Source organism: Martes martes (genome assembly GCF_963455335.1).
Source record: "Martes martes genome assembly, chromosome: 4".
NCBI lineage: Eukaryota > Metazoa > Chordata > Mammalia > Carnivora > Mustelidae > Martes > Martes martes.
In genome coordinates this window covers 120359233-120384120 of record NC_137891.1, presented here as the reverse complement: position 1 = coordinate 120384120, position 24888 = coordinate 120359233, and the positions used below count along the sequence as shown (strand labels likewise).

The 24888-nt window shown below is 36.1% G+C and overlaps 1 protein-coding gene across 5 annotated transcripts in view; it reads right to left on the bottom strand.

Annotated features, from left to right (window-relative positions):
- Nucleotides 1-24888, bottom strand: part of ZNHIT6 (zinc finger HIT-type containing 6) — a 61399-nt gene that overhangs the window by 17147 nt on the left and 19364 nt on the right. For all 5 annotated transcript variants that reach the window (XM_080801491.1, XM_080801490.1, XM_080801493.1 and 2 more), the window contains 3 exons: nucleotides 12253-12321; nucleotides 11395-11475; nucleotides 9885-9962 (listed from right to left, as the gene is read on the bottom strand). In XM_080801491.1, coding sequence (XP_080657617.1) covers nucleotides 9885-9962; nucleotides 11395-11475; nucleotides 12253-12321 — 228 coding nt within the window. The remainder of the gene's footprint in view (nucleotides 1-9884; nucleotides 9963-11394; nucleotides 11476-12252; nucleotides 12322-24888) is intronic.

The window sequence follows — 24888 nt, the reverse complement described above, 5'->3', positions numbered from 1 at the left end:
CTGTATAGGAATCAAATGTCCTCAAGGAGTTTACCAGCCTGGCCAGTGTTTCTCAAAGTTTGATCACATGGATAACTTAGAAAGCAGAGACTGTAAAAAATGCATGTTTCTGGGTCCTATGTGAAAATGATAAAACAGAGCCTCTGAGGGTAGGCTGGAAATCTGTATTTCCAACAACCGTCCTAAATGATTATGATGGACACTGAAATCTGAGAAGCACTTTGTGAGAAAAGAATACAGGTTAAATGTTCAGTTGTAGAGATGTTTATGGCCAGGATAATTGGCCAGTAGGGGTATGGGTTAGGTAAAAAGCAAGGAGGGATATGGCAGGGCTATGTGGAAAGGCAGGCAAGAGACCAGGCTCTTAGAATTAACTGAGGCTGGGAGATGGTATCTTGCAGGCAGAGCTGAGAGGTCAGGGAAATCAGAATCCAGCAAGTTATGTGGTGAACTGGAGGTCAGCTCTGCTCTAAGGTAGAAAAGGTCTTTGCTTGCTGGTTAGGGGATGGGAGTGTTAGTGAAAACCAAAAGAAGGTCAGGTGGGTCTCACTTGAGGTCTTTATATAGACAAAATCAATTTCTCTAAAACAGCATAGGAAAAAGCATCTTCTTTAATTTCACTGTAAATGATTTTTTAAATATTTCATGCTACAGATCCAAAGAAAGTAAAGTAACCTTAGTTTTTATTTAAAAAACATCCTCTCAGCATGGAAATAAAATCATCCAAGAGAAGGAGCTCATACTTTCGCTGGCTGATTCCACCCCCCCCCGCCCCAAAAAAGTGTTCCAAAAATTATTAACTACAACCAGCACAGTAGGAAACAGCTAATAAAATCTGTGCAACTATAATAGGGTAGTGTCCCCAAGAAGAGTAATAATCTTCTGTGTTGCTCATTAAGTCAAAGCCTATTAAATAATATTTTAATTTGGCTTGGGTTTAAAGTCTAAACACTTCATATGCCAATCTTTGCAAGCAGAGTGAAGGCAATTGGTGTGCGATTCCATCAAAAAATGACAAGTCTGGGGGCACCTGGGTGGCTCAGTGCGTTAAGCCTCTGCCTTTGGTTCAGGTCATGATCTCAGGGTCCTGCGATCGAGCCCCAGATAGGGCCCTCTGCTCAGCGGGGAGACTGATTCCCCCCACCTCTCTCTGACTGTCTCTCTGCCTACTTGTGATCTTTCTCTCTGTTAAATAAATAAAAAATCTAAAAAAAAAGAAAAAAAAAGAATATATGTTTCTTTAAAAAAAAAAAAAATGACAAGTCTGGAAGATCTTTGCGAAATGCCCATGCCTTCCCTTGGGCACTTATTCTGCCTTATATACAAAATACAAAGCTATTGTAGCATTTACCATATATTTGCCTTCTCTCCTAAACTGTGAGCTCCTTGAGGGCTAGTCTTTTAGATGCCTGTGTAGGGCTTAACACTGAGCTGACACATGGAAGGGGCTCACTGATACTTTAGGTCACATTCATTTATCAGAAAGCCTGTCTTTTGAGCAGGAATTGCTTCTTCTGAAGTAACTTTAAATTATACTGGGCAGTTGTTATAATCTCTTTCTATTTTTCTCTCTCATTTTCCATATTGAGAATTGAAGCCCTTCACTGATTAAATGATATAGTCAAATAACCAATAAAAAATGCTTTAGGGGCGCCTGGGTGTCTCAGCTGGTTAAGCGTCTAATTCTTGATTTCTGCTCAGGTCTTGATCTCAGGGTTGTGAGTTCAACCCCCAAGTTGGGCTCCATGCTGGGTGTAGAGCCTACTTTAAAAAAATCCTTTAGAGCAGAGACTGGCAAACTACAATAAGCAGGCCAAATTCAACCCACTGTCTGTCTGTTTTGTAAATAAAGTTGTACTGGAACGTTGTTAAGTCATACCCATTCATTTATGTATTATCTATAGTTGCGTATGCGCTATAATAGCAGAGTTGACAATTGTGACTATATGGCCCACCATGGCAAAGACATTTACTCTCTGGCCATTGTAGAAAAAGTTGTCCTAATCCTGCTTTTGGGTATTAAAGTGGTATCAATATCTAGCAAATAGCAAGCATACATACATTTAAGTGAATCAGTATACTGCTTGTTAAGAAATTCCTACTATGGGGAAGTCACTGACTTAGTACTGCAGGAAATATAACGATGAAGATGCCTAATGTAGTCACTGTTTTCCAAAAGGGAGTTTATTATCGAATAGCATAAATCTTATTGGGAGAAAAATAAGACATGACTGCAGCAAACTATGAGAAGTACAACATATTTTTTATGGCTCAAAGGACAAGGAAATCACATGCAGTTGGTGAAAAGGGATAGTCTCCACTACAAATACTGATAAACAATAGCCTACTCAGAAAAATGGAGAGGGAAGCAACCATGTAAGCCAGAGTGGTAAGGGAAAAGTGAAAGATGTCTCTAAGGTCTTATGTCTCACTCTAAGAATGACAGTGCCAATATTAAGGAGTAAGTATCACTATTTGCTGACTGCTTACTAGATGCCAGGAACATAATCAACCCATTTAATTTATATTTAAAACAAAACACACACACACACACACCAGGAAGAAATAGATGTGGTGTGATGAGCTCTAAATGGTTTTAAGATCTAATGAGATGTGTTAATAAGGTAGCTACAAACCAGGATTTGGAGTTTGGGAGAAAGGTTGAAAATATATACATCTGGGAGTCACTGTACAGAAATACTTGATAACACCTTAAATACACAAACTCCTCAAACCTCATATTCTCCCAATATCCAATTTATATCAAAAGAAATAGAAACTAACATGATTGGGTATCTGCCCCCACGTGGTTAACGGTAAACGTGTTGAGAGTATAGCTAATATTGAACTTAGGGTACTTCTCACAAGTATAAGAAAGACAAAAATAGCTGAAACAAGTTGTTATTTTTAAAAAAGTAATGCATAATATAGTACACTGCTGGCTACATGGAATTTTTTGTTTTAAACCGATTTCCTCCTTTTCGTAAGGAAGTAATCTTCAGGATTTAAACAATAATAAAAATCCTTATATTGAGTCAATTCTGCAAGATGTTGACTGAATATCGCAACTCTTATTTTTAATAATTTTTAAAGTAAGATTTTATTTATTTGAGAAAGAGTGAGTGAGCACAAGCAGGCTCCCCAAACAGCAGAGAGCCCAACAGGCTGGATCCCAGGACCCTAAGATCATGACCTGAGCCAAAGGCAGATGCTTAAAAAAACTGAGCTGCCCAGGTGCCCCTATCACAACTCTTAATACATGAGTAATATGTATTTACCAAGAGCGATTTACTATGTCCCAAGCACTGTACTAGCAGCTAACATCACAAAGTATTCTTCACAACAAGGCACTATTGCTTCTGTTTTGATCTCCACTTTCAGGTGGGGAAACAGGCTTAGTAACTTTCCACGGTTTGTACTAAATTTATAACATTATTTTGACTTTACAGAAAATCCACTTTGATGTAGGCTTTTGCATAAAGACAAAAAGGTTATTTTGGAACATCTCATAACGTGGGCTAGGTTTGAGAAGCAGTGATCTAATAAAGCTTAGTATTTACAATGGTGAGGCTTTTGGTCTACAAAGTCTAGTCTGGAACCTCTCAAAGTAAAATCAGGTCTACTTCTATTCCGAAAGGATATTACTACTATTTCTTACTAGAATATGATATCATCTCACTCTGAAGGGATCCTAATAACAAACGAGTAGGATAAAAAGGCCATTGTTGGGGCGCCTGGGTGGCTCAGTGAGTTAAGCCTCTGCCTTCGGCTCAGGTCATGATCCCAGGGTCCTGGGATCGGGCCCCGCATGGGCTCTCTGCTCAGCAGGGAGCCTGCTTCCTCCTCTCTCTCTGCCTGCCTCTCTGCCTACTTGTGATCTCTGTCAAATAAATAAATAAAATCTTTAAAAAAAAAAAAAAGGCCATTGTTTTTAAAAATAATGTTCCAGAAAACGATGCCTCTTCTACTTAACTCAATGTGCCCGAAGACTCTCCAGGCTCACGGGCATCTCTCCAAAAACAAATCCCATGCCAGGAACCTCAGTCAGTCACTACTGCTTCAGGTTTGTTTTACCCCACTATAGGAGAACTATACCCCATTCATTCTTGAATAAACCCCAGTTTTTATTTATATGCCTCAAAGATAAAAGTGCTTAATTAATGGTTTTTGAGTAAATTTGGAAAGAACTATCCTATAATAGTTTAAACCACATCTTTATCAAAACTATGCCCTTGGGGCGCCTGGGTGGCTTAGTGGGTTAAAGCCTCTGCCTTCAGCTCAGGTCATGATCCCAGGGTCCTGGGATCGAGCCCCGCATCGAGCCCCGCATCGGGCTCTCTGCTCAGTGGGGAGCCTACTCTTTCTCTCTGCCTGCCTCTCTGCATACTTGTGATCTCTGTCTGTCAAATAAATAAATAAAATCTTAAAAAAAAAAAACAAAAAACCTATGCCCTTACAGGGCACCTGAGTGATGCAGTCACTTAAGTGACCAACTCTTGGTTTCAGCTTAGGTCTTAGATCTTGGGGTTCTGAGATCAAGCCCCACTCTGGACTCCACACTCAGAGTGAAGTCTGCTTGGAATTCTCTCTCCCATTGCCCCTCTCTCCCGTTCTTTCTCTCAAATAAATAAATCTTAAAAAAATAAAAATAAAAATAAAAATGACCTTACATAAACATCAAAGCAGCAAAGTAAACTGACAAGAAAATGTATCTCAACTTCTTTATGGGAAATAAATGGTTCCATTAAAATACAGAACACAGATTTTGAAAGTTACAACTGAATGAACAGTATCAAACTTTGGAGTATTCTAAATTCTTCAGTCAGTAACAACTTAAATGAGCAGCAACACAATGACTATCTCTTACAAGACCTGGCATTACCAACATAGGTTTTTCTGTTTCAAAACCACTCATTTACTATCTGAGAAGAGAGAGCTGGTTAAGAAATGCTGTGGCAAAAGATAAAGGGTGGCCTGCGAACACAAGCACCTCTCATGAATTCTCCTCCAATGAGAATGTAAGCTTTACGGAGGCAGGAATGATTCTCCTTACTGCCACTACCCTAATGTCTAGAATGATAACCTGAACCAAAGTGGGTATCACTGTTTGCAAGTGAATGAATACATGAATTTACTTACGAAGCCGTATCAGCTTTTATAAGGAAACACAAATTCAAACCCTGTGTATTCTGGAAAGAAAACTCCCAAACAGATCAGCAGCAAATTCCTTAGGGTTAGACATGCACTCTATAATCCCCTAAGTCTAAAAATAAAAGTCATGTATGGCAAAGCTAAAAACTGGGAAACATTTAAGACTGCTCTAGCGGATCAGGTACATTATGAGACAACTGTCATAAACCCTCCAAGAATGGAAAACACAACCAGTGGAAACTGGCAACATTAAATATTTGGTAAAAAGACTTTACTCTGGAGTCATTGGAATGCTGTAAATCGTAGGATACATTTAAAATCAACAGCCACAAGGAAACTACATGTTTCTGCCTTGTAAGTACTTTTTAGGAAATAATAAAATCCTTCCATTTTAGCATGCTTATCTTATATTAGAAGCCTAACATTTTAAAACCTATAATAATATTACTTAGATGTTCTCTGAATGTTTAATGACACATGTAATCAAGTATACAATCAAATGTAAGTGCTCATCTTATCCTATGAATGCATTATCTGAAAAACACTGTGATTTAAAAATCTTTAATTAAAAAAAAATCAAATGAAAATCTATTTCTAAAAGGATTCTCAGGTATCTAATTTCATTATTCATGATTAGAAAATACTTGAAAATTGGGAAGTTTTATAGCAATTAGGATCACGGTATCATGAAACAGACTTAACAATTCAAAAATACATGATGCACCTTATTCCAACTTAGAATAAAAACTCCTTCACTGGATTTTCTTTGCCTTCTTCCTAATGACTTCCAATAGACTACTCAATTCAAATAAACAACTCAAATGGGGAAATCTGGATAACAAGTTTTTGATATAGATAAGAGAAAGTCAAAATACTTTTCATGTTATTCAGATTGGCTCAGGTTTAATATCAGAACAGCCTATTCTGGGTATTCCTTGAACAACATCACTTTTTACCTTATTAATCTATCATGCCTTTCCCTTTGGGGATTAAGGTTAACCCAAGGCCCAACTTTGGTCCCTTTTGGGTTCCTAAAGAAGGTATAAAAGAGAAAATAAAGGATCTTAATGGAAAACGAAGCACAGAGAAACTGAGTGCCTACAATTAGGTCACTGGACCTTCAATTCAGTGCACTTTTGACCTGGTTTCGGGTTCATGTACACTCTCTGTTAAAAGAAACCTTTCCAATCTGACTGGTATCTTCCTGTGCTCTGGTCTCTCTGTATCCTGATTTCTAATGCAATTGTGTGGAATTATTTTCCCAACTGCTCCCCTCTGGATCATGTCATGCTGTAGGCATTTCTGCCAGCCACTCTCCTGGAAAACCCTCGTCTGCTAGGAAATGCTGAAATCTCCATCTCGAAATCTCTAACCTCTTTGCCTCTTTAAGCATTTATACCACACATTTCCAAGTTAAAAGTGAAGGATCTGAGCCCAAACAGCCTGTCCTGTATTATAAACTTTAAAATACTAAGCAGCCACCTTTTAACATGTATAGTTTTGGTTTCCTTGAATTTTGGAAAAAGAGGATACTTTTTGGAAAAAGAGGATACTTTTGAATTTTGGAAAAAGAGGATACTCAGAGTCAAGTTTAGCTGTCTCAGTAAGTAGCGGATTTCTTCACTGGCCACGTCCCAGTTTGCCTTGACTTAAAATGAAATACAGCAAACTTTCTCTTTCTGGTAATGGAGGAAATAAAAATGGTAACAACAAAGAAAGAAAATTAAAAAAAAAAAAACCTATAATAAACTAAAACAAAACAAAAAAAAGGAAAAAAGAAAAAAGAGAAAAAAAAAGAAAAAAAAAAACAAAACCCAAACCTTTTGTTCTTACCAGTTGTACCAAAATGATAGTGGGCTGTTTTCCTTAGTTTTGATAAAGAAATTTAATTATTTGCCTAACAGATTAGGTAAGCAAGGTGACCGTGGTCAAGATGATGCCCAATCTCATCAAAATATTTTTATTAAGTCTAGAAAGGCATGGACATTAGGCAGGGTATGTGCTATGGTGAGTGCTATGAATTGTGTAAGACTGATGAATCACAGACCTGTACTCCTGAAACAAATAATAAATATATGTTAATAATAAAAAAGCAATATATTTCAAACACATACTTATTAAGAAAACAATTGCATTCGTGCAGCATTAAAATAGTAGCCAATGTCTGCTATCTGTAATTATTCAGGGTCTGATAAGTACAACAAAAGAAATGATGAAGCTAATTAGCTGGATGGGTAGCACTTTTACTGTCTCCCTTCCAACCATTCTGGAGCCATTTACCTGTTATCCCCCAAACCGGCAGTCTAGGACAAGGAGCTGGCAAACACTCAGACTGGTAGAGAAGTGTTAGAAGGTTGGAGATATTAGCAGGTTGTCAGGAGAAGACTTGGGAGAAGATGAGATGAGACAACTATCCGAAAGTGAATTCATTTTTCATAAAAACTCTCACAGGTGTTCTCTTAACAGGCTTATGAGACCGAAGCCACAATATACTCATCAAGAGTGTACAACATAAATGTGAGTAACATTTACAAGAATTAACTAAATAAAATATAGTAAAAGTTAAGAAAGGAACTGAATTTGAATGAGGTAACAGATAATAAAAGAAGGAAAAATTATTTAACGATTGATAGGAGGTAAATTCCAAGGGAATGATGCAAATTGTTTTGTTTAAACATGAATTGTATGAAATTTAAGATTTTGCTAGGCAAAACTGAAAAAAAATGCACCTTTTATATCAGTATTTCTCACTAATTACATAAATATTTAATTGCCAATTTCAGAAATACTGATTTTGGTTAACATGGATATTTTAACTGGATAAACTATCTCTGCAGAACCCACAAAATTTTCCACCCCTCACTTGAGACCCCAAATCTTTTGGGGGAAGGAGTAGAGTTAAAGCATGAATTGTATATAAATATACTGAATTAACAAGTCTAGGTAAAAAACTACGTGATAGAAAACTTGAACTTTTTTTTATCACTGAACCATGATCAATGATATGAAGTTGAGAGTATTTGAGATATATTGGTAAAAGGTGGTTAAGACTTGGTGTTTAACTACAGGTCTTATGTGTAGACATTTTGTAAGAATCCATTTACCTGTAGTAGTAGTAATAAAAGCATGTACTTACTGTGTGCTGAATGAAATACCTTAATCTCTCATGACAATCTTTTTTTTTTTTTAAGACTTTATTTATCGGAGAGAGAAAGAGAGGGAACGAAGAAGTGCACAAGCAGGGAGAGTGGCAGAGGGAGGAGAAGCAGGCTCCCCACTAAGAAAGGAGTCGGACTTGGGGCTCCCTCCTAGGACCCTGGGATCATGACCTCAGCCAAAGGCAGATGCTAACCAACTAAGCACCCAGGTGCTCCTCACGACAATCTTTTTTTTTTTTTTTTAAGATTTTATTTATTTATTTGACAGAGAGAGAGAGATCACAAGTAGGCAGAGAAGCAGGCAGAGAGAGAGGGGGAAGCAGGCTCCCCAGTGAGCAGAGAGCCTGATGCGGGGCTCGATCCCAGGACCCCGAGATCATGACCTGAGCCAAAGGCAGAAGCCTAAGCCACTGAGCTACCCAGGCAACCCTCCTCACGACAATCTTATAATAATTATCATCCCCATTTTAAAGGTGAGGAAACTAAGGCAAGCAAGGTTGTATAATTTACTCAAGTTAACATAACTGGAGAAATCTCAGCTTTGCTTTCATAGCTTGGACTCTAAAACCTCTAAGCTAACTAACAAATCGAGTCATAGGTGTGACTGACCAGATACAGTCTGAACTGATTCTAGTAGTTTTGTTAAATAAACAATGAAAGAGCATCAAAGGTCATAAAAGATCAGTGTTTTGTAATTCAGTACAATGACAATGTCCCTGGAACTTAAGAAGACTTTGCAGAGACTCCCAGAGATCTTTGGTGTAGTCTATTTCACAACACCATTAATGCAGGAACAGCCCAGTCAAGTTAAGAGGTTTCTCAAGTGATAGAGTTTGTTAGATCCCAGCTCTCTTTACATTTCTCAGCAGAGAATGCAATATACCCAATGCTCAGTTGATCATGTGAAGTTTTGTATTTCCAAAGGCAAAAACATGAACTCTGTTGTAGAGAATACTTCTTGAAGTAAGTTAAAATGGGTTTTAGGAATCTTTTACTTGTACATAATGCTATTTAAAAAGGGGGGGGGGCACCTGGGTGGCTCAGTGGGTTAAAGCCTCTGCCTTCGGCTCAGGTCATGATCCCAGGGTTCTGGGATCGAGCCCCAAATCGGGCTCTCTGCTCGGCAGGGAGCCTGCTTCCCTTCCTCTCTCTTTGCCTGCCTCTCTGCCTACTGTCTGTCAAATAAATAAATAAAATTTAAAAAAAAAAAGACTTCATTTATTTATTTGACAGAGAGACAGCGAGAGGGAACATAAGCAGGGGGAGTGGGTAAGGGAGAAGCAGGTTTCCTGCTGAGCAGCAAGCCCTGTGGGGCTTGATCCCAGGACCATGACCTGACCCAAAGGCAGACGCTTAACAACTGAGCCACCCAGGTGCCCTGTACATAATGCTATTTTAAGATATTTTAACCAGAGCAATTTTTCAATTGAATTTATCCTATATGTGTGATTGTTTTAAAATTTTAATTTGAAAATCACAGTAGTATAATAACCAGCTACTTAAGCTAATCAAGCTACTTAATTATATTACAGAATTAGAAAATATTTGAAGAAATGGGGAGGGAAGCAATTTTACCTTACTAAATTTTGCTGTGTGTATTCAACCTTCATTAAAATTTGGACCCCAGTTTGAGAGCGAATGTAGGCTTTCAACCTGAAATAAAAATGTCATATTGAAGGAAGCAAAACTGATTTTTAATATATTTCAAGATAATATCTATGGAAGACCAAACATTTAATTAAGAGTAGCTAATAATACTTAAAATTCAACTATACAATACAGAAAAAAAGGTTAAAAATATTTTCTAACCAAGGATTTGAATTTAAAAAAATTACCTTTCTTCTCTCTTAAATTAAAAAATATTTATTTCAGTAAATTAAGTTAAACTTGGTATTTATTTTTAAAAAATGCATCCAATTTAGTGACAGGTACTTTGTCTTACTGCCAAACACACAGTTGGATTATCAATATTAAGAAGAAAAGAAATTCAACTACTATACGTGTGCCAAAGACACTACTTGATATGGAGGGTGGATTTGGTTCAGTCTGAGCACAACCTTTTATTAGAAGTAGAAGATGAGATTTAATTAGAATTGGATCAGACATTTTAGAATCCACCCGATCTAAAAGTTAAACACCAGGTTACTCTGGAACCAAACCAAGCATTTATATCCTAAGCAGGTACCAGCTGGAGAAAAAAAAAGTTAAATGGGTTCCTGCTCAGGAAAATTAATTCACACTCTAATAATAGATTTGCTTTTTGAGTGCTGCCTACTGTGTGCTAGTCCCTATACTAGCAACTTTATAACTCTGGGTTTTTTTTTAAGCTTCAAATAACCTTATCTAATAAATATTATCATTCTCATTTTACTGATGAAAAAAATTAAGGTCCAAAAGTTAAGTAACTTACTCCTTGATCACATAGTAAAAAAGGGACAGAGAGAGCTACTGTAGCCCAGATATATAACTGAATCTTTCTACTGTTCTATGTTAACCATTTTTATCCATGCTATATTTCTGGACAGGAGGCAGAGTGTATCTTAATTAGTTTTACGAAGACTTGGTTGAAACAGAACTCCCTGTCTTTAACAATTACTCAGAAACTCTTAATTTTCCAAGTTTCTGATTCAACTTTAAAGAAGTTTGATTGGAGAGTTAACAGTGCAGACTCTGATTCCAGAACACCTGGGTTTAAATCCCAGCTTCCCTGCTTACTTGCTATATGAAGTCATTTAACCACTTTAAGGCTTAGTTTCCCCAACTGCAAAATGGGTATAATACTAGTAATCTACCTTAAAGGATCACTGTGAAGATTAAATTACTTAGTACATATTTATTATCTCCTTCAATGAGTGTCTGGGAAACAGTAAATACTAAGTATTATGTACTGTTTTTATTGCTATCCCAAAACATCATCCATGACTGACAAAGCCTTGAGGAAACACCAAGGAAATGGCACAGAAAGTAAACTGTACTGACATATCACATTCTAATAAAGTCACAGCTCTACATAATAAATGTGTACATAACCAGTACCTCAACATTTTTAATAATTTCAGAAAATGACAAGACTTTTGAAGCATACCTTTGACGAATTACAGGATCAGATTTTTCAGGATCAATGTAAGGTCTTAGGATTTCGTTAATAGTTTTATCATCTGGTACTCTTACCAACAAAAACAAAAACAACAAAAAGAAAACATATTATTATTTATAAGTTTCTACTAATGGTGTTAACTTGGAATTACTAAATCTTGTGGTGTTTTGTTCAAATGACTAAACAGAGACCTTTTATTTTACTCTTGGCAAAATATAACATCCTTTTAAGCAAAAACTGCTTAGGAAAAAGACTCAAAAAGACTTCTTGGACACACTTAAAAAGTCCTAAAAAGCAGTATTTTGAGAGCTCCCTATAAATCAATTATAAAAATATGAAGCCTCTTTTAACACACACCTGTGCTCACAGATGAGAAGAAAGAACTAAGGATGAAATATATTGGAAAGACGTAGAAATATAAAATCTGAAAAAAGGTTGCAAATTTCAGTGCATGTTCAAGTTTATTCATTCTAAATCATAAGACCAGGGTAAAAAATTGATACAACTTTTTCTGGAAACAAAGTATTTTAAGTTTTTCAACTTTTCAGTAAATATGCACATTGTTTAGAATTATAAATCTGTAGAAACAAAATTAAGACATTGCCTTGAATGAGTAACTTTTTCCTCAATTATACATATTCATATATACTATTGTGCTATAATATCTCCATCCATAATATTTAAGCCCTTTCCCTGACTTTAGTCTGGTATAAACGTCAAAGGTAACAACTTAGTTATCCATTCTACTCCTGACATACATTTACTAATATCACATTTAAGTTAACAGTTTATTGTAAATACAAAACCACAGTAAGAACAAAGTTCTTAATAGTTGAAATACTATACCTTTTTTCTATGTACACAGCTTGACTCTGAGGAAACTGGAGCTTCACATGCCAACAAAACTGTTGTTTTCTAAATTAGAAGATAATCTTATGAGGATCAAGGTAGACAATAAATTTTGTTTTTCAGATAGTAATTCAAAAAGTATTCCTAAAACTTAATGTATCTTTCAACTATTTTCTAAGGTTTTAGAGGCTGTTTTTCAAACAGTATACCTGTAAGGATTCTTAAGAGGAAAACAAAATTAATGCAGCAGTTTTGAATTACAAGGACTTTACACTCCTGAATTAGAAGAAAATTTCACACAGATCAGGGGCTTTTGAGATCAGGGTGTTACTACTTGAAGTTTACAAATAAATTCACTCCTGACTAAAAACAACGAGCTGATGTCTTTGCCTAACTAGTTTGGAAATTAAGTGAATGAAGTGTTGTCTGGTTGCAACCAGCTGGCTGCAGATACACTTCCGAGCCATGAGTACGTGCATTTAGTAGCAAAACAGTAGACAACAAGTTGGTTGCTAAGCAGAATGCACTCTGAGCTAGAGTCCTTTTGCTTTCAGGTCTAAACTTTGGTTTGATACAGGATCAACAGTAATAATTCACCAAATGACTAATTTTAGCATAATGACCATATGTTCTATTTAACACACCTAAATTTGGTGACACTATATGCTATTCCTTCTTTAAAAAATTTAATGCTTCAAATATTCAATCCAACAGAGAAATTTAAATGTTTTCACCATATGATGGTTTTACATGTTTTCCTTACTTAGAGGAAATTTCTAACAACCCACTGGCAAGTTAATGGCCAACAGCGTGTCCAAGCAAATGACCAGCATCACTATAAATCTATCCCTTAGGAGGATGGCTCCAAAATCTCAAATAGTTTTCTTTTAATACAATCTAGTAGAGTATCTCTCACTAAACATTTACATGATTTAGTCAAATTTTTATCAGATACAGTAAGAATAAAAGCAAGTAAAAATCCTTCTTTTAGGGTAAGTCTATCACAGATCTACTTATGGAAGTTTTCTTTAAAAACAGGACAGTTTTTAGCATGAGCTAGAAAAAAAATATACTTGATTATACTTATGTTGGAAGTGCCACTTACCATAAAAGAAACAATCATGTTAAATTTGGCATTTCTTTTTTTTTTGATAGAACAGAGCCATAAAGCACCCTTTATTAACTTAAAGACCAGATGTCTAAAATCTCAGAGGAAAAACCTTTTAAAAACATCTGAATGCAAATATAACAGTTCCTGGTTTTAAATAACAATTCTTCCAAAACAAAACACTCTGCAATGTTCGTTATCTGTGAAACAGGCATTGCATCATATCACCATCAAAAGGCTCAGAGATTCCACATTTCCTTTCTCCCCCTATTTATTTATTCATCTGAGAGAGAGAGCACACACATGTGGGATGGGGAACCAGAGTGGTAGGGAAGAAGAAAGAACCTCAAGCAGATTCTGTGCTGACTGGAGTATGGAGCCCAACATAGGGCTCAATCTCATAACCCTGAGATCATGAGTTGAGCCCAAACCAAGAGTCAGATACTCGACCGAGTCACCTAGGGCCCAATTTCACATTTCTTAGTAAGAAATAAACCAATATTTAATCTTAATGTATAATATGGCTTCTTTCTAAATACATTTGTTTTTCCCATGTTAAGTTATAGAGGAGAAAAAAAGATTATGAATTCATCATCTTATGGAATTGTAAATCATATTTAATTACTCCAATCATTGCTTGAGTAATTTCAAGAACCATTCCTCGTTTTAATACTCAGTAGACACTAAATACCTTCAGAAAGTACTTAGCATTCCAAAAACAATGCAAGAAAAGCCCCTGGAAATCATTTTATTTGCTATAGTTAACTAGTTGTGATTGTAAAGAAGTCATTCACTACAATTTTATTATATATACATTGCTAAATTATGACTATTATAAAAATATTTCTATATATGGTCTCCGTTCAAACATGAACAAATTTGAGAAGTACGTATACTTTTAACAAATGTGACCTTGCAATTTTTCAAAAACAAAGAAAAAGAATATAAAGAACACTCAATGTACCCATACTCAAGATTAAACCAACTTGCATGTTGCCATATTTGTTTGAAATATTTTTTTCTTCTAAGGAATAAAAAGTTAATTGAACTATTCCTTGATCAAATTCCCTTCCCATCCACCATCAGAGGTAGCTAATTTCCTGAGGTTGGGTGTATATTCTTGCCTTCCATGGTTTTGTATTTATGTATATATCCATACACATTAAGTATAAACAATATAAGATTTTGTGTAATATTAACATTTACCTTAAAGTTATCATACTCTAAATATCCTATGCCTTGCTTTTCATTTACATTATCCTTTAGATTTTAATACATACAGATTAGTTCATTAGTTTAAACTGTTCTATAGTATTTCATTTTGTGAAAAATGCCAAAATCTATTTATCCATTCTTTACTGATAGATATTATGATTGCTTCCACTTTTTTATCATTTGTTTTACCATATTAAGTTATAGTAAAGAAAAAAGTAAGATTATCCCTAGGGATGGGTCTATCATTTACCTCTACTGGTACACAAAATTAAAAGTTAGCTTCATTGAAAAACTGCCTGTATTTTTTAACTCTATGGTAGTGTAAAAATCATTTGCAAACAGTAGTTCAGAATACAAAATTTAAGTGAAAGAATGGACATAGGAGGTTGAAGGGTACTGTATAAAGATTTCTGAAATGGTTGAGTTAATTTATCTCTGAAGTAGTTGCCAGTTCTTTAGTGTTCCTGAAACTGATGTAGTTCTGCCATGGGCAATGAAATCTAAATCTCAAAAGAATTAGGGTTTTTTTAAGTTAAATTTTTAATTTTAATTCTAGTGTAGTTAACATACAGTGTTCTATCAGTGCTCATCATAAGCACTATCATCTGTTTCACCCTCTCCCACCTCCCCTCTGATGAGCATCAGTTTGTTCTTCAAAGAATTAAGTTCATTTCCCACTTTTCATAATTACATATAGTGATACATGTCCCAATTATAAAAATACACATACACCAAAATCAGATTATTTTTGAGGGGGATTGTGAGTAATTTTATGTTTTTTGTTTGCATCAGTGAATTTTCTAGAACACTGTAAAGGGAAATGGAACGCTTTAGTGAGTATCTTTATGCATGCACACACACACGTTTTTGTATTTTGGACTATTCTGTAAAGATGGATTCCAAGGAGCAGAATCACTGGACTAGAACAGGGTTTCTTAACCTAGGCAGTGCTGACATTTTGGACCACATACCCCTTTGTTATGGTGGTGGTGGTGGTGGAGGTGGGAAGGCAGGGGAGACAATTCCCCCTGCAGGATGTTTAGCAGCATCCCTCAAGATGCCACTAGCAACACCCACTCCTCCAGTTTGACAACCAAAGATGCCTCCAATTATTGCAGATGTCCTTTGGGAGACAGAATCACCACTTACTGAGAACCACTGGGATAGAGCTTAAAACATTCACTATTACTCCTACTCTATCAAGACTACTATCCCCTAATTTCAACAAAATGCCTTCAATTTTAGTATATGTGCTGCCGAAGCAAGCACGTCAACAAAATGCCTTCAACTATAATAATGTCACTGTGTCCTTGCCATAATTACCGAATTCTCACGAATGGAAATACTGTAAACAAATATTCTAGGTAACTTACATACCTCAAGGCCCTATGTCTACAGTTTGATAACAGACTAATGAAGAACAGTGGTTAAACCTAATGTCCCGTTCTGGACCACCTGAAAAAGTAAGAGAACAGTGACCTCTCTCTGAGTCCCATGAAACTAAAAAATTACTCATGCATAGCAAAGCTTTTTCTCCTGCTCCCTCAATCATGCATTCTTAATGAGGGCAGCATCACCCCAAAGGGGGGTAAAGTTTGTTCTTGGGAGTGCTAAAAAAAAAAAAAAATCTCAACTATTACCATGGCGTGTGGGCTTCCAAAGGGCCACTGTACATAAACAAGATTAATAAGTACACAGTATATCTATGGTATCAAATATCATGGAGGAGCAATTAGACAGAAAATGTCTAAAAGGGCTCCTTGGGAGGCAATAATAATAATAAAAAAGGTTGAGAAACATTTATAAGTATTAAAAGAGAAAAATAAATATTATACTTGATTTTAATAAGGTAATACAGGGCACTTACTTAACAGCTAATGCTTACTAGAAACTGTTAAGGCTCATTCTCTCCCACAGTTTAAAGAAAATAGTATGTGCACGATGACACAAATTTACAGGGGATGCAAATTCTATACCCATGCCTGTAATTATTCTTCTGACTCCATGACTTAAAATTGCTAATTTTCATATCTGGAGTGCTACCACAATTCCAAGGAAGAAGGGCAGAAAACAAAAGCACCAGATCCTTTTAAATGGCACTGATCTCTTGATACAGTAAGATTTTCAAGTTCATTTATAACCAAAGAAATGTAAATAGAAATGAAATATTTTTACCTGTCAGATTTACAAAGATGTCGTTAAAATTAGAAATACTAGGGAAGAGTGGTAAAATGGACACTTTTCATTGTTCATAGAAATATAAATTGGTGTAAGCTTCTGGCAGTTTAGTTTCATAAAAGCTATAAATAAATATTCATAATAAAAAAAACACGTATTTTTGCCTCAACAGTTTTATTCCCAGGAATTTATTCCAAGGAAATAATTGGACAAGTAATGACATATGCTCATGTCTTCTGTTTCACTCCAGAAAAAAAATAAAAAACAATCTAAATGGATATCATCAGAGAACTGATTAAATAAATTATAGCAGATCTACATAATGAATGAAAAGATGAGGCAGAACTATATGTATGCATTGAGGTAGAAAAATGTATGTGTTGAATGAGGGCATATATGTTTAAAATATATAACCATAAATGTGTTTACAAGTACGAAGGACATGCCCCAAAGTTTTTTGTTTTTTTTTTTTTAAAGATTTTATTTATTTATTTGACAGACAGAGATCACAAGTAGGCAGAGAGGCAGGCAGATAGAGAGGAGGAAGCAGGCTCCCCGCGGAGCAGAGAGCCCGATGCGGGGCTCGATCCCAGGACCCCAGGATCATGACCTGAGCCGAAGGCAGAGGCTTTAACCCACTGAGCCACCCAGGCGCCCCCATGCCCCAAAGTTTTAACTATGGTTATTTCTTGCCATAATGAAAGGACTTATTTCTTACTTTATACATCTCTATTAAATCTCTGACATAATGATTTGCTAATTTTTATAATCAGCAAAATAAAAATGTTTCCATGGGAAAGTAGAAGATGATAGTTCTAGAAAGGACAGGACTAATTTGACCATTCTTTTTAAACCTAAAAATATTCCTTAGTGGAAGTGTTTTTTTAAGAGGTTTCCTTTTTATCTCAGAGATTATTACCCTACCAGAACTAGGGTTACTCATCTAATCATTTTGACAGCTTCAAAGCTATCTTCCTCAAGAAATATGCCACAGCTGAGTTACATATGAAGGTTGAATTCTTAGTACTAAGATTTCTAATATAAAATTTAAATGAGCTTGAGTATTTTTGTTCTTAAAAAAAAAAAAATTACCAATTTTCATTCCACTCTCACTGACTAACCAGTATTGACTCAAAGAACACTCCAAAGGGCTCCCTAAGCATTAAGCATGCGAACAAAGGGGATGAGGCCACGGAAAGCTTCTGTTTAGGGCTTAAATCAACCACCAATCCTGGGCACTGTGTTTCCCTTCCATATGGCTATGAGAGAAATACAGAGTTTCCATATGAAAGCACCTTGCTCTTCATGGATGCTGTACAGAGGAAGAATACTCAACATATTGTATGGACCAGAGGTAGGACAAGGCAAAGGCTAAGTGGACTCTGGGCTTAAGTCCTACTCTTAACAATTTGTAACTTGATGTGATCTTGAGCAAGAGATAAATCTCTGTGACTCAGGTTTCTCAGAGTAAAGTGAGGAATAACAATAGTATTTATATCATAGGATTAAATGAGTAAATATATGTTGAGAGCTCAGAGTATATAAAAAATGTTAGTTACTGTTTTTGCCATTGTTGCAATTCTACAAAGCTTAGCACAGAAATATTCACAGGTCCTTTAACTGAGAATATTTTGCCACGAGTTCCTAACCAAATTCCACTTACCTTGAATTTAGTGTTTAGTGGCTAGAGATGAAACTGAACATTTGGATTCATATTAGATTGTTAAAACCCCTGAATGTTCTGCTAAACCCTATGGATTTTATTTTGTGGTTAATGCACCAAAAACAAAGCTTTTTAAAAAATGAAAAGAAGGGCTTAGAGGGAGAATCATCATGCTACTACTTAACTCCCCTAGTAAATATTTCTATAGTATATTCTACAGTATATTCAAGACATTAACTTTTCAGCCCTTATTTGTAATTAAGGGAAATGTCTCTTACTACTTTTGAGAAGCACAATAATAGGTCATGTCAGTTCACATATGTCCAAAATTTTTACTTCTGATTTTTAAATACAGCTGACTCCATGGGAATAAGCTAAAGCTAGAATTTCCACATGTCTAATCTTCAGAATACTATATCACTAATTAAATTAGTAAAGTCCAGAGATGATCAAAGCTACCACCAGAACCTTTTACCAGAGTACTAGCAAGGAACAATAGTAATAACAATAGTTTATTAAGGGCTTTTAATATGTCAGACATTGTTCTAAAGGTTTTACCTGTATTCATTTAATTATTTTACCTCTGAGATGAATGCCATTATTTCATTTTACAGATGAGAACCCTAAGACAGAGAAAAGTCTCTCAAGGTCATTATTCATTTGGAAAGTTGCAGAGGTGGGATTTGAACCCAGACAGTACAATAACTCCAGAGTCTATGCTCTAATCAATTATACCATTATGAACCTATCAGAACTGCAAGTTCAATAACAAACCATGTATTTTTACGTACTATTAATTTAAATGCAGCTCAGTTATATTTTATATATTTGCCGTCATATTTTGAAATCATTTATAACAGTTTTAGTTTAATTGCCTCCTTGGCAGTCTCTTACCACCATCCTCGTTCCTAATCTATAACCATACTTTGAGGAATGGAACCCATTCCTTACCTCTAGGGATATGCACTTAATTGGCTGGCTTAAGAAAATCACTACCCTAGATTTTCCTTGACACAATGGCTCAGGATCAGGACTGGGCAGATGACCTAGGTGGTCTTATTGTGGTGAATTTCAGGCTTCCTGTTCAATAATGCTGGGAGAGAAGCACTCCTGGATCTTTACTGCATTTTAAACCAGGGCACCCTATGAGCATGAGGACTGAGCTGACACCACTGAAGATACCATGGAGAACCAGCAAAAAACTGGGTTATTGATGATGTAATCGAGTCATTTTATCTATTAACTCTGAAGTCCATTCTACCTCTGGACGTTCAGTTATGATGGCCAATAATATACCCTTTTAAAACTCAAACCAGTTTGAATTGGGTATTTTACTTCAAGCAACATCAAGCATCCTGATATAAGGAATTGAAGTTTTCTTCTTTCTAGGTCTCATCTTTCATTTTTCATTTTCAAGCAGTAGAAAAGGAAGATAGACTAATCTGTAAATTGTCAACTCTTATGAAATCTGGAAGCAGCACATTCCACCTGAAGGAATTTCAGGAAAAAACCATTTTGTTTCACCATCAGTTATAAAACTTTATCTGAATTTAAAGCAGAAAAAAAATCTACCAAATTTTGAAGCCCTTTGAGGGAAAAACAAATGTGTAAAATATCTACATAATCCTTTACTCACAGACATTTTATCTTTTAGAATACATTTCAAGAGCAATTTTTAAAGTCTCAAGAATAAATATAACTATTCCTCATAAAAATAATCCATCTATTTTATTAGGATTGGTACCATAATAAGTGTTTTTGGAAGAGTGAATACAAAGGATCTGTGTAGTTACTTAGCATGGATTAAAATTACTGGAATTGGGGAGAATAAAAACCATAATTTTATATGTCTCACATCATTATGAAAATACTTTGAAAAGTTCCAGTTATATATTACATTTTGCTCTTTTAAAAATTAGTTTCACCACTACACAATAATAATAGGAAACAGGTTAAGTATGTGGTACTGGCTTTAGTAGACAGTATATTAAGAAAATGAATATAGCAGGTCAAGACTGAAACATCTTGCTTCAAATAACTGATAAATACTTGAGCACTTAATAAAGTAGTTCTCAACTGGGAGTTGTACCAACCTGGGCGGTGGGGACATTTGGAAATGGCTGGGCAGTTCTGACTGTTCCAAGACTAGGAAGCACTTTAGAGGCATTTTAGTGGGCAGAGAACAGAAATGCTAACCTTCCTGTAATGCAGGGGAAAGTCCCACACAACAAAAAAACAGTCCTGTTCAAAATGCCAATAGAGCCCCTACTAAGAAACACTAGAATGCAGAAAGGAGAGCACATGTATATGCATACCAAAACCTGAATGCCAGCACTAAATGCAGCATGTGTTTCGTATTAACTGTGGAGAAAATATGTACTATAGGAACTGCAGCAAAAAGAAGTAACGGAGAAGATGAGCTATTGTGTCTTCACAGATGGTTAGAAAATAATGGATGAGGAAAACATTCTAGGATCAAGCATGGTGACCAGCCTGGGTGTACTTGCTTGACTATATTAGGAAATCAGGTGGGGACAGACTATTTAGTATGGATCCCTCATACCAAAAGGAACATTTTCTGCTCAAAGTATGACTATCTAAACTCCCTGACATGGCATATAAAGTCCTGCAAAGCCCAGCCCAAGTGGGGCTCTCTCCAACCTCATCTCCTACCACTTACCAACTCCCAACCTAGTTTCTAGACACACCAAACCACATACAGTGTCTTACTTTTACTACTTTATCCTGTTGCATCTGATAGCCTCCCACAAGATCAGCCTCAAACCTAGACTTAACTTCTTGATTTTGAGCAGGTGACTGTCTCAATAAAAACACATTTTATAAAGATGTGTCAGAAAGCCATGTGTCAAGTGACTGAGGTAAGGAGACACTGAGGTAGGGGGGGCACTCAGAAGCTCCTCAGTAATCCAGGGTGAGTCAAAGTGGGCCCGCATGGGAGAATACAGCTGATAAATGCTATGGTGAAGGGAGGGGAAAGGACAGATGCCAGAGGCATATCATGAAGTAGTAGACCTGGGGACTGCGGAAGGACTTCCTTAACTGAACCTGGGTGGGGACTCCAAGAAGACCAAGGGTGTTTTCCATTTCCATGAATGCTGGCTAATTGCTGTTATGGAAAAGTACCACCTCTGTGATGCTATGTCACAGAAACTTCATCACTACTGCCTACACGGCCCCGGTAAGGAAATGCCTATTTGGGGAATCATTAAGTTTCTACTTTTTCACACTGTTTTTTCTAAATCCCGGCTGTTGCTCTGAAATCCTTCCACCAAACTAGATCACTGCAAAATCCACTTGTCCCTCTATTACCACAACTGTTAAACCCATCATTTCCTTTTCCTTTGCTCTTTTCTAAAGTCAGTTTGCAGTAAAGTATACTATTTATAGGTCATCATGCAAATAAAATACTGTGTTTTATGAAGTGTATCACCACATAACTGGTTAAGGAAAAAATGCTACTGACATTAATAAAGAGGTAGATGGGTATATTACTGCAATATAATTAGAATGCTGTAATTTTATCCCAAGGAAACAAAGTAATTTTGCGAATCTGTAAATAAAAGGTTACTTCTTTACAAGAGAGACATCTAGTGGCTAGCTTCTAAAACAGGACAGGAGCTCAATTATTAATTCACACTGTTGTTAAATAATGGGCACACTTCTACCATCTTCACAGACTTAGACTCTCTTAGACATTCCGTATTAGTACATTCAGACCTGTTCCATTCTTTTTCCATTGTAAAAACATGCCATAATTTATGTTGTCCACTACTGACAAATTATTTAGATTCATACTACTCTTTTGCTATTACAAACAACACTGCACTCAATATCCTTGTACATATTCCATTTAAATGGTTGTATCTATCAAATAAATTTCTAGAAGTAGAATTGCTAAGTGAACAAGTAATTATCATGTCTTCCTGATCCATCTCTTTCCCCTACTGCCTTATCTTTGTACTGGGACCACTGTTTATTTTAAACAAGACATTTTAGAAGAGATATCTGAAAACCTTCTCAATAGCATACATTAAGAAATCCTGGAGAAATAAAAAGACTGAGCTCATCGGCAAGTAAGGGATATCTTCCGGAACCAAAAGGAAGCAGGAACTAAAGACCCTGGGGGAATGCTGAAACGACACCTGCTCTGGAAACCTTTGCCAATTTTGGTACCCAGAGGCTTGTACACAACTATGGGGTGACAGGAGACATGATCTTGGACCCACTTATTTGGGAGACCTCAAACTGGGATCACACCATAAAACTAGTGAAAATGTAAACCAGAAAAATCCTGACCACTAGCAAAGGAAACAACTAGGAAATATGTGGACCTTAGCTCAGGCTCTAGGAGAAAGGTAGAAACGGTAGAGGGAAAGACCTCAATTGAAAATGCGAAACTGTAGCTTCCTCAAATTGGTTGGGATTCAAATTATTCCTACTAATATAGTCTGAGAAACTTAAGACTAAGAAATTAAAAAGGATCCTGAATTGGAGCCATAGAGTATCTTGGCATAAGCAAATGCATGCCACCTTCTATGTCAACTTGTGTTCACAGCTCTTTTTTAGAAGAGAAAAACAAGAAAACCAGCCACCATAACCAAAAGTCAGCAGAAACAGCACACAGCAGTAACAGACTTCTAATACTGGAATTATTTAAACAGATAATAAATGTTTTAAATTATTAAACAAAGGGGAACTTAAACATGAGAAAAGAATACAGTTCGATCTAAAAGAGCAGACAGATTTGGGAAAGATACAGAACTTCTAGAAATGAAAAACAAAACTAAAACAAAAAACACTACATGAGCTAAAGATAAGATTAATTAGACACAGCTGAGGAGACAGTGACTTGGATGATGTAACTGAATAAAGTACCCCGAAAGTAGCAAAAACAAACAAATGATATATTAAAATAATGCCTTAGAATTCCCAGAACAGTAAGATGCAGAAAGCACAAATGCCAAGGAAGATAAATAAATTTTTTAAAAAATCACATGAAGACCCATATCATACTGAAACTGCAGAACTCCAAAGACAAAAGTGAAGATCTGAAAAGCAGCTGAAAGGGACGAAAAAGAGAGTGTTCTTAAAAGTGGCAAAAAAAAAGTAAGAAGGGAATAAGTAACTGAATGGAAGTATTAAAATAAAATATCAAGATATTTAATATTCAGCTAAACTATCATTCAAAAGTAAGGGTAAGCTATATGATCTCATACATGGAATTTTAAAGCAGGCAAAACTCATCACCAGGACATCACAGGATGTCCCTGGTGAGGAGAGGAGCTAACAAGGAAAGACCTTTCTGGGGTGAAGGTAATATTCTATATATACTTACAGGAACAGTGTTACATAGATATAGACATACCTCGGAGATAATCATGGGTTCAGTTTCAGACCACTGTAACGAAAGTAAATACTGCAACAAAGCCAGTGAAATGAATTTTTTGGTTTCCCAGTACATAGTTATTTTTACATCATACTGCAGTCTGTTAAGTGTGCAGTATTAGGTCTAAAAAAAAGTACATATCTTAAATTAAAAAATACCTTGTTGCTAAAAAAAAATGCAAACCATCATCCGAGATTTCAGTGGGTTGTCATCTTTTTGCTGGGGGAGGGCCTTGCCTCAGTATTGATGGCTGCTGAATGATGAGGGTGTCAATTTTAAAAAATAAGACAACAGTCAAGTTTGCTGCATCAACTGACTCTTCCTTTCACAAATGATTTCTCTGTAGCAGATGATGCTGTTTGATAGCACTTTACCCACAGAACTTTCAATACTGAGGCCAGTCCTCTCAAACTCTACCACTGTTTTATCAACTAAGTTTAACATTCTAAATCCTCTGTTGTCATTTCAACAATCTTCAGAGCACCTTCACCAGGAGTAGACTCTATCTCAAGATACCACTTTCTCCATTCATAAGAAGTATCTCCTTACGTGTGAAAGTTGTATTGAGATCACAGCCATTCAGCCACCTCTTTAGGCTCCACTTCTCCTTCTATCTAGTGCTCTTGCTGCTTCTACCACATCTGTAGTTACTGCCTCCACGAATGTCTTAAACCCATCAACGTCCTCCATGAGGGTTGGAATTACTTCTTCTAAACATACCTGTCAATGCTGATATTTGGACTTTTTCCCATGAATCACAAATGTTCTTCATAGCAACTAGAATGGTGGGCCCCCTTCTGGAAGGTTTTCAACGGATTCTGCCCGGGTCCATCAGAGGAACCACTATCTATGGCAGCTATAGACTTATGAATTGCATTTCTTAAATAGTGAGACTTGAAGGCCTAAGTGACCCCTGACCCATGGACTGCAGAATGGACACTATGTTAGCAGAAATGAAAACAACATTCATCTTATTGTCTAGCTCCATCAGAGCTCTTGGATGACCAGATGCATTGTCAATGAGCAGCAATATTTTGAAAGGAATTTTTTTTTCTGAATAGT